The 11,086-nt window shown below is 44.3% G+C and overlaps 2 protein-coding genes across 3 annotated transcripts in view; one reads left to right on the top strand and one right to left on the bottom strand.

Moving 5' to 3' along the window:
* The first annotated feature begins 506 nt into the window (after nucleotides 1-506).
* On the top strand, nucleotides 507-3,073 carry LOC118404257. Of its 2 annotated transcripts, none has more exons than XM_035803307.1 (3): nucleotides 507-648; nucleotides 1,448-1,936; nucleotides 2,518-3,073. In XM_035803307.1, the coding sequence occupies exons 1-3, from the start codon at nucleotides 543-545 to the stop codon at nucleotides 2,634-2,636; spliced, it is 714 nt and encodes a 237-aa protein (XP_035659200.1). In that variant the 5' UTR covers nucleotides 507-542; the 3' UTR covers nucleotides 2,637-3,073. The 2 variants fall into 2 exon arrangements, with proteins under 2 accessions (XP_035659200.1, XP_035659201.1); XM_035803308.1 differs by having other exon boundaries at nucleotides 1,448-1,927.
* Nucleotides 3,074-3,238: 165 nt separating this feature from the next.
* Nucleotides 3,239-11,086, bottom strand: part of LOC118404255 (NXPE family member 3-like) — an 8,246-nt gene continuing 398 nt past the window's right edge. Inside the window, exons 2-6 of the mRNA XM_035803305.1 lie at nucleotides 9,321-9,551; nucleotides 8,612-8,836; nucleotides 7,615-7,725; nucleotides 7,006-7,155; nucleotides 3,239-4,240 (exon numbers count right to left, since the gene is read on the bottom strand). Of these exons, the coding sequence (XP_035659198.1) occupies nucleotides 3,403-4,240; nucleotides 7,006-7,155; nucleotides 7,615-7,725; nucleotides 8,612-8,836; nucleotides 9,321-9,551 (1,555 nt within the window). The 3' untranslated portion in view covers nucleotides 3,239-3,402. The remainder of the gene's footprint in view (nucleotides 4,241-7,005; nucleotides 7,156-7,614; nucleotides 7,726-8,611; nucleotides 8,837-9,320; nucleotides 9,552-11,086) is intronic.

The following is an 11,086-nucleotide window of genomic DNA, read 5'->3' on the forward strand; positions in this document are numbered from 1 at the left end:
AGCTCGTGGCTGACCAAGCAAAGCCCTACCGCGTTTGAATTCTACCGAGTTCCAACAACCCAGGTCTTCACATGAGGGTAGTAAATATGCAGTAAAGTAGCCCCCAAGCTATGTAAGCTGTAAGGATCACCAAAAAGCAGTTCCTCAAGCAATTAGATATCATTTTGGAAACGGTCTGATCTTTCAGACAGCATCCACTACCTTTATTGCGTCAGTGGCAATGAAGAGATCTAGCTAGAAAAAAACAGTTTCTTGAGTAACGACTTTCAGTTGACGAATCTTCTCACCTGAAAGTTTAACCTTCATCGATGTATGTAAGGATCATTGTCAGAGTTTTACATCTGTTTTGCAACACTAAGTACTCTATTCTATAAAATACTACTGCTTAGAGATCACAAGGGTCTTCATTCACTGATAAACAGGTGGTATACGTGAGACTATGTGTTGCTTTTTGTATACTTGTGAGACTAGGCTAATTTGCATATTTGTGACCGACTACATGCGGCTTTACCAAACAGGTGCGCTGTCCCGCTGATGCCGAGATGTTGGTGGGACCGCCGGCTGACGGGAACCAGGGTCTGACTGACGGCTTCTACTACTGTAACAGGGTTAACGGTACATGGCTGGGCAGGGAGCCAGTCTGTCTGGGTAAGTTATTTTAACGAGAACCCCACAAAATATAACGCAGAAGTAGTGGCCTGAATTACTGCTATGATAACAACTGCGCCGTTGGGGTGTGTAGCCGCGGCGAGCTCTGGAGTCACAAATTTGTGCCAGTGGACAGCGAGGACGTACGTCTTTGCGTTTTACAATTAGGTCACGGCGTCTGTTGGTCACCGGGTCCCTTCCGTGCCCCAAAATAGCCCTGTAGCCGCAGGCTGTCCCATGGAACCACTTGACTACGCCAGAAAGTGGAAAACAAAAGCAAACCAGTGAAACCACATATACACTTACGTCTTACGTATACATTTCTATTTCTCGTTTGCACAAACAGCCCGGCCCGGTCGGGCCCCGATTTGGAAATGTGACGATAACCTAAGTTTCTTTCTTGAGAATTGCTATGGAACGGAACAAAAAAGTGCCAATTAACAGGTGTTTTCATACAAAAGCCCAGTTTTGGTTCAGGTTTGACTGTACTTTCGAGTTCAAGGTCAGATACTGTATGCAAAAGGACCGGCGTGATCTTAGTCCTCAATTTATGGAGTGGTTTTTGGATACACTGAAAGTACAAAAACTTTCAACTTAAGTTTGAGTACCATCTTAACATCCCATTGCATATACTAGTACATGTAATTGAAAAGCGCTCCTGTGCAGTATGTTGTCATATTGAAACCTTGGTTATCTCTCAGGTTTCGACTCGTCTTCAATGTGTTTAAACAGAACTCGAACATAACACGCTGATAATGGATCTAAACTCATTACCCACACTTTGTACCCAAATGTACAGGCTTTTACAACAACGTAACCATGGTGACGGACGAGTCCAATGGGATCCGGCTGGTGGGGGGAGCGTCCTATGGCTGTGTGGAACTGTTCGATAACGTCACACAACAGTGGGGGCCTGTGAGAGGCTGGGTTCTCGATAACTTCGACCCACTAGACGATGCTCAAATGGAGTGGGCAAACCTCGCTTGTAGAAACCTTCGGTTTCCTGCGGGACTAGCCACAAAGGCGTACCGAAGAAGAGATTGGGTTGAAGACGACATGTGGCCGTTGACAGAGCAATACGAGCTGTACCCCCTTCAGTACCATTATGAACCCTCCTACCCACCAACGGTACCCAAGTTCGTGGTTTCGAAGTCCCCCGCTCCGCAATGGGAAGGCGCGACCCTACATGGCGCCATAGACCGGGTGGTACGAGGACCGTGCCCTGAGGGAGACAGGGACTGTGGTGACACCGCATTCGGGTTGTGCCTGGCATGCGAAGGACAACAAGGTACACGTGTGGACCAATCACTGGCGTCTATTTGCTATGTTGCCATAACGTCTTATTAGTATGGGTTTATGTGACAAAACATACACGCATTCAAGGAAGTATGGAATTTCAACACTTAAACAATGTCGGGCCAGGCGTTATGTCACATTAAACAGCAGGAAAAGGGACTTACTTATTAGATTATTCATGTAACCAAAAACAGAGATAATATTTTTGAAAGTTGAAATCCCTCATCATTCCTACAAGTGTGCATGCATTTATTGGCCCATCATGGATGTACGAATTTCTTCTTCATAAACCTAGCTAAGCTTATCATGACGTTATGGCTTTGAAACAAATGGAAATGGATGCTTGTGATTGTATCGTTGACCGAAATACAGTGTACTGATACCTATTGCTCTCTTTCACAACTCTTAAGCATGAAATGTAAACTTTACTGTTTCAATGAACTGCGCTTGAGATATGTTGTCATGTAATTTGATATATCTATTAGGAGTTAGTACAACTAGAGAGATCCATAAATCATAGCTATAATTATTATTTATGATGGAAACTAATTTGCCATTTGCTGATATTTTCAGACCCACTGTCGACCAGTGGCGCTTCCAACCACCTGACCACGGCCACAGCTCCCAGCATCGCACGCGCATGCGCAACGTATGCTGTCACTGTGCTCCTGATAGCAACAGCAGTGGCTTGAAAAGTATTCTGGGAAGGTAGCAGCAACGTTCAGAGAAACGTCAACAGACATCATATGTGCAAAGACAGGATGGAATTTCAATTCAAAATAACTTCAATGCTCGCGATTGGTTGGACGCTAACCAATCAGTTGCTAGAAGATCGATAGTAATTACGTCAAGCAGAGTGTCAAACAGTCGGTTTTAATGCTTCACAATTTCTTTTTATTCTCATAAAATCTCAGAAAATAATTGTCAACTCAATCTGTATAATATTTACTATGTGTGTTTCCTATATATGTATTACGCGTTTTACTGTGTATTTTCATATAGCCAGACGACGTGGACCAATCAGAATGCCCCATTTCATGTTGGTTATGACGCCGTAACACATAGAATTCCGGCCAGCCAGGTGTTGAAAAATTTTAACACCTGACCAATCAGAAGGAGCGATACACAGGAATTTAACCAATCAGAATAGCACAGAGCACGAAGGAAATATCAGACCCCACAGAGACTCGGGGGAGGAATGATCACGAATACAGTACAGTAAACGTTTGAAAAGGATTGACATGCCAAGACTATAATGTTTTGAATATTTTCTGCGGAAATGTTGGTTTCAAAATGCAATCTGTAATCTCCTTTAATACAAATGTATGTACCAAAGAACAAATATGAATTTTCTGTGTCTGTGTCTGTTGTTTCACTACTTTCGGGCGACGTCCCAGCAAGAGAACACAAAGAGCTCGTGAAACGTACCAGGTCGGGTTTTGAATTGGCAATGTGACATTAGACACAAACATACGACAACATGTAAGAAACCTCCTCAGATATGACATCGTTAGTTGGGTGGACATTGTCCTCGTGAAACTGGCAGTCGGTCATTTCCCACGTGTCCACCAACACAACAGGCAACCCAGAGAACATCTCCTTCAAGACCAGATATATCTGAAATAGCGGCCATTCGTCCAGGTGATTGAAGCTCGCTCCTGTCGTATTCGGGGGTTTGATGACGACAATTGTCTCGGGTTCTCTACTGCGCAGGCGCAAGATGGCGGCCCGAACGGCTCGAACGCGGCGGATGAAAACACTGAGAGGATGATTGCTGAAATGCAGCCCAAGTGTGACCACGACCACTCTGTCGGGTCCTCCGGGGATGCTGTCAATGATTCGAGCTAAATTACTCAGCACAGTGGCGTTCGTCCACGTGTAGGTTTTTAAGGGGGTTCCGTGCGACTGGTACCGGGTTGTTATGTTCCATTCTGTCTCCAAGTAGTGCACTGGCCCGGCCGTTGCGGATGTGAAGTAAGGAACCGGAATATTCTCCATGTTTAGGAGCTTGGCTAAAAACTCAGCCCACTGCCGGACGGTTGAGTCCCCGAGAAAGTCGAGAATTTTGTTTTGCAGGCATTTCTTGTACTCCAATGGCGACAGCCTCGTTGTCGCGCAGACACGTGATACCCACCGGCCATTGCGGTAATACCCAGAAGGTACCGGGACAGGAAGCCCAGGTCGGCAACTCGGTAGCTGCTCCTCCTCGTCTGCTCCAGACGAATTCCCTGCCACCTGGATTGTGGAATTTTTGCTTTGAATCTCGGCTTTGATGGCCTCGAGACCCCGTCCATTTCTGGAAAAAAAAGGACATTTTTAGTGTTTATCGGAGGGTAAAAAAATAGCCAACAGGCCACAGCCCACTAAAACAGTATCCTATTCATTCAATTATAGAAAACATGAAAGAAAAAGGCTGTCAAAAGTCACCTACCTGAGGTTTAGTCCATAGAAAACTCAGGAGTCTGATTTCTAAAGTGTGTATCTGGTGATTTTGAAGACATTTCTAACAGTGGAATTCGAAAGTGTTGCTAAACCACCGGAACAAACTCTAATGATCTTTGACCTCTCTAGATAAGAATTGAAGACACCCGATCTACACTTACTCTAGACTGTGCCGGACACGCCAAACATGGCCAAAATCATATGTTCCTCTGACAAAATAAAATAGCCAAAATCCTTACTGTAATTTTCAGCTCCAAAATGCCTACATTTTCCAAGAAAAAAACTTCTTAGACTTATTCTTTTGTTCGAGGCCTAATGGCATGAAATTGCACACTCTACGCATGCCTCTAATTGTGACACTTTATCAGCAGCTTTAGTCTGCTCCTGAACCGCGGCAAAGGAGTGAAACAAAACTGAAAACGGATGACTGCCAGAATAGTATGAGCAATTGTGAGAACCTAAATTTCTGGTTCTGGTCTCTGTTTGCAAGAGCTCATGACTATTTCTCCGGTAAGGTGGTATCTCACTGCGCTTAGGGCGCCGGTGCGGCACTGCGGGGTTCGTTCACTGCGGCACTGTTGTGTTATTTTATAATTTATATATTGCGTAATATGGACAGCAAAATACACAAAACGTTAGAAAATTCGTAATCTTTCGAACCCCGCAGTACCGCACCGTAGTGCAGTGAGATACCACCTGCACGTTGTGTGTTCGCCTTCCGAGTTACTTCATAAACCATGGGCGATAGGCCATCGAGTTTTTGTCGAAATCGCTGTTGCTTTATTTTTACGTATACACTCAACACACACTGTATACAGTACTACCGTACTGTGTACTCGGTCCATTGAATCAAATAATAAACAACCATGCTGAGCTTGAAAGACGCACTGTGTACGCCGAGCTCCGTTTGCTGCGTCGTTCTAGATCACGGGGATAGTTCGCGCAAAGGTCGACGGGTGTAGAACAGTTTCGCAGTTGGCTCGAACGCGTTCGCGAAGCCCTACTCGAACCGATGAACCGCCAAGGGGCTAACTTCTCTAACTACATAAAAGTGACTGGGTAGGAAATACTATCCGGAAAGAGCGTTACCAATAGGGGTGGCAGCAGGAAATGTGACTTAGAACCATGGTTCTATGATGGATCTGGGGCTTCTCGGCTTTTACGTGAGAATAGTTTTCGGCGTTGCTGGTTTGACAAAAGGCAATAATAGGCCATCGAGTATTTGTTGAAATCAGTATTACATGTACTTTGTCGTACTGAAATAAGACTCCATGAACTCAAACAGTGTGCACTCGTTCCACAGAGATTCACGAGAATCAATCATACACTGACTACCAAACACACAGTGTACTCGGTCCACTCAAATATTCCCGGGAATCATACACTAACACACTCTGTGTCTTGTTCACTGGAAGAATTCCGAGAATCATAACACTAACATACACCGTGCACTCAGTCCACTGAAAGAATCCTGAGAATCATACACAATCATACACACGGTGTACTTGGTTCACTGAAACTTTCGCGGGAACTTTTCTGGGTCTCGCGTCTGATTGTCTAGCAATGATGTAATCGTCTTGTGCAGCAGCGACCCTACCGGCCAGGTATGGTACTGCTGGTAACGCTGTTCCCCGGAAATCGGACTTTACAAAATGCTGCATATTTTCTTTATTATTAGGTGTTGTGTCCTAAGGAATCTTACATGTCTAGAAAATAACACCTAGATAATAAGTCAATGTGTTTTATTTCATTGCGGCATTTCGCCGAAAACAAGGGCTTTTGAAACGGCGTTTCCTACCTATTCATTATTGTTCCTAACACCAAAGCGTTCGGAAGTCAGTGTTCGGCAAACTTCGGGTGATTTCGGCAACCGTTCGTATGTGTGATTCTTTGGAATCGACAGCGTGTTTGTGTAACCGCTAAGTGTACGATTCTCGGGAATCTTTCCGTGGACCGAGTACACAGTAGCCTGGGTACCATCCGGATAGTAGTTCGCTCCTATGTTCGCTTCTGCTATCCGTCTGGAGACTTGAACATTCAAACCGTTTGGTGTTAAAATCAGTTAATGAGCGAATCAAGGAATGGGTTCTAGAGCGCTGGTTCGATGACAACCGGCCCTCTCGCAAGTGACGGAGGGCGTTTCCGGTGTTGGAACATCGTTTCGAAGGAGCGCTTGAATCCATTCCATAATTCGCTCATATGTGGGGACCAATCAGCGCGTGCTTCCACTTTTTGTACGATTCCAGACGTTGAGATGGTCCGCGTTCCCAGACGGAAACACAGTGAAGCGACTGTATATAGTGTATAGTGAATGTCAGAGCTAAAAGCGACGGTATATAGTACATAATGAACGCCGGAGCAAACTACTTTCCGGATGGTACCCAGGCTAAGTACACAGTGTGTGTAAGTGAAAACAATGTGTGTAAGTGTACGATTCTCGGGAATCTTTCCGTGGACCGAGTACCCAGTGTGTATAAGTGTACGATTCTCGGGCATGAATTTTTCCGTGGACAGAGTACCCAGTGTGTGTAAGTGTGCGATTCTCGGCAATCTTTCCTTGGAGTCAGATATTTATTACAGCAAACTAATACTGATTTCAACAAAAACTCGATGGCCTACCGCCTATGCATAAACTTGAAATATCGCATCTCCTCTTCAGTCAGCCCTAGGTCCGTATGTTCTTTAAGATAGCCATTGTGCCGATGGAACACTGACTGCTTACAGGCCACGCCTTCAGGTCTCTGGCAGTACCACTCCACTCCTGCATAGCTAGAGATGGTCGGGCACCAAAAAAATAGCCAATTAAAACATGCCTCATATCAATCTATCACTTTTTGACAGTTTGACAGTCTATTTGAGAGTTGGTGCACCACAGACGTTCCTTACAACCACGCGGTCCTTTTATTTCGTATAACGATGGGCATTTTACAAGCCACTGCCTTGATTTGGCCGATAACTTCAGTCGTTACGTTATCAATTCCATTGAATTATGTGTGACAAGATATAATGATCTACGCCATTTTCTGTTCATAAATACGATTCTTAGTACATGTATCGGTCCAGTACGTGCGATATCTGCTTATACAAAAATGAAAAATCTTTTGTTATATATATCATGTTATCTGTGTTTAGTTTTTTGAAGGCAGCTTTTTGCTAAACTCTCTTTTTTTGCACGTATGCAGCCATATAATGGAATTAACATATCCTAAAATCAAATAAATGACTAACCTATCAGAGAAGTCACAGATGCCACCACCCTCAGGAATCTGCAAGTCGTTGGGATTCAAACTGCACCAACCAGTCGACGATTTATTTCCAGTGATGTATCTTCGCTGATACCTACATCCAAGATATTTGAATAACGTATTAGTTATGATAACTATGACAGCAGCATTCGACTTTCGTCAGTCTTTATCATATTTACGAGAAATGTATCCAAAATATCTGCACTCAACATTGCCCTGAAGAAGGTGACAAAGGGTCACTGAAAAGTCGGTGAAAACAAAACAATAGTAAAAACAAAGAATCCCTTTATTCAGTGACCTATCAATCTGATGAAATCATTTACGGATATCATATAGTAACACGTGTTTCGATGTCTGTCAGACACCATCACTAGGATCGATTAAAATGACTGGATCTGCTTGTCGCTGCACTACTTATATCCGATGAAGGTGGCGCTGCAGCAGCAAGAATACTGTCCCCAACGTGACTCAGTTTGTATCCCCCTTCTCTGTTATCTCTGCTATAAGTAGCAGCGAGAAGCAGATCCAGTCATTCTAACCCTGATGATGGTGTCTGACAGACATCGAAACGTTGGACGTGAGTACTTCCCTGGTTGTGTGTAAAAAAAACTTTATCACATGAGCATTTACCAACCTGATTTAACTATTTCGGATAATTCGCTGCCTATAGTCTTTGATAACAAGGGGTGGGCACCGGTGTCACAGCGATCCCCCCATGTGTTTTAGGGCCTACCAGTTCAAGAAAATAACAAGAGTGAAGAAAAGGAGAATTGATAGTTATTTTTACCAAGCTTCTACAGTCAAACTTGGTCTAAAACAGAGGCAGGTAAGTGTTGTTAACATGAGTTGAATAGGAATTTAAATTAGGTCGGTCCAGGTTCCGGTCCTTACCTGGAACCTGGACCTGACCCTCTGGACCTGGACCTGAATTTTCTGTACCGGTACCCATCCCTAGTCTTAACGGAAGTAGAATGTTCTACCAGCTGCGGTTGAAGGGGAAACCTTCAGCCACACGTTTGATGACACGGACTGCGCTGGAGGAGTGGACCATCCGCACACTAACGGTGACGTCACCCTCCCACAGGAGCCGAAACGTCACCCCGTACGTCCCGTTCCCGAAGTCCCGGACCCGGCCGGGCGCACTGGACTTGGTCCTCTCGGTGTAGATCTTAGCACGGAAGAAATCTCCTCCATAAGTCTTCTCTCTTGTGTGGTGAAATTGGAAAACAATGCAACATAAACTCATTCGAAAACTGCAATTTCACGATAAGGCCACACTGAATCAATTCATGGATGACATCCTCTGGAGACCCCAAAGCTAATCAACGAGGCTAAAAAAACTCCAGCAAAACAAAACCAAGCAAAACCACAGGACTAAACATCCCCTGGCATGCTTTCCCAGTCTCGGTTTGTCTAATGAACTCTGTATTAACGTTATGAAAAAAACACAGATATTTGAAAACCCATGACAGTAAATGGAGCGAGAAACATGGTACGTTATTATCGAAAACGATGGACTAAAATGAGTAACGTTACAGAGTAAAAAGAGGAAAGAGAATGTATTTTTCTCTACACTCCATAGGTTTCATTACAAATAAACGGATTCAAGTGGTGTTATGGCTCTCGTGAAATATATTCGTCATATATTGCATGACGTCACCACCACCTGTATCCCATGTATGACGTCACCTGTTGCGCATGTCCTTTGCACGGATCAGCACAGACAAAATGTCGCCGACTCTGTAGACAGACCCCGGATGTAGGATCTGGAATTCCGTGAAGTCTGCAGAGGTTGCCGTTTCGTTGTCTGCTGGAATATCGAGGTAGCTGCCCGTGAATTCCTGCAGAAGCCTAGACAGCCGAGCGCCTTCTTCGTCTGGGGTGGTTTTGTCACCAGAACCGTTTGGGAAAATATTCCGGCTGAAAGACAGAAATAGCAATCTGTATTGTGTTGGTAAAAGTCAGACATCCGGGTAATAAGATACACAAGACAACAGTTACTCATCACAATAAGCTGGATAGGATTTTGTAAACAGTCAGACGTTTAAGGCGGTATCTACTACCTTTCGTTAGTGACAAAGACAGATTAGTAGCCAAACAGGTATTGGTTGGACAACTACAAATATTTATTAGTTCAATACCTGTTTCACTACAGATTTTTTTCAGTCACGAACGAAAAGTAGTGAATGAAGTGAAGCTAAAAACACAGTACATATACGTATTTTGTTTTAGAATTTTACAGGCTTTTATGTTTATTCGTTCTCGAATTTATTACATGGATGACGTCCATATAAGCAATTTTCGTCCGTTTCCAAAAAAGTTTTCGACCAAACTGTAAATCGTACAAAGCAGATGTAAAATGAGCACTAATGTGCGGTAAATTGAAAAGAATGTCGAAAACGGATACTAATGTCATAGAATCTCAAAGTAAATTCCAACGTCGACGAGTAAAATGTGAGAGAACAAAAATGAAAAATCTATTGTTCGGTAACGTTAGACCATATCTCTGTATTTTTACGCATTTGCTAGCTGACCACTTGGATTTCGTAATGAAGGCAACGTTTTTATTGACTTAACTTTTCTATTCAAACAAACAAACAAATTCGCACGCTCGCATCAGTTTTGGGGTTCCTAGAAGATGGCATCCATATAATAAAATAAACATGGCCTGTTGCACATGTGTTAAGTAAAGCTGAGGGCACAACCCGCCGTACGTGCAATTTGTCCGTACGTTTTTTTGGGGGGGAGGCCACGTCCGCCACGCATTTTTGAAAACGTTCAGGCTGTACAGGGCAGGCGCGTCGCCCGTACTGGCACGTACGGGTGTGAATCCGCAGCCCGATGGCACGCAAAGTTTTGCCTGCACGTAAAGTTCTACGGCGTGTCTGCGTGATCACAAATCCGTCGGATTCCCTACGAGTTCGTACGGAGGCGGTACTTACCACTTACGGATCCCAAAAGATTGCCCACGTTTTGGCACGTAGACAGCACGTATTTGCACGTACGGCGGGTTGTGCCCTTAGCTTAACAGTGATAAAATTGTAGACTGCATTTCTAACACTATACTATACAACTACTACCGCGTACATTGACTTTAACACATATGGGTAAATGAGCGCCATCTTGTCTGCATCGTTGTAAAAGTCTCAATCTGTCTGGGCCTCTTCACGTCCCTCTACGGGCGTTGGCGTTTATTGTAGGGGGAGGGGGGGGGGCACTGATTTCCAACATATGGCGCCAAGGTTTCTATGGCGGGAAGATGTTGCCGGGAAGGTTTTGTGGCCGCCCGCTTAAAGGAGACCCGTCAAGACCTTCCCGACATGAAAACCTTGGCGCGGTATGTTGAAAATCGCGAATCAGCCCCCCCCCCCCCCCCAAAAAAAAATCCCCCCCCGTTGTCCGGAAAGTGGTTTCGATTTTTCCCCATCTGTCCGTTTTTGGAAATACCGGAAAAT

This window comes from Branchiostoma floridae, chromosome 17, assembly GCF_000003815.2.
Source record: "Branchiostoma floridae strain S238N-H82 chromosome 17, Bfl_VNyyK, whole genome shotgun sequence".
In the NCBI taxonomy this organism is placed as follows: Eukaryota; Metazoa; Chordata; class Leptocardii; order Amphioxiformes; family Branchiostomatidae; genus Branchiostoma; species Branchiostoma floridae.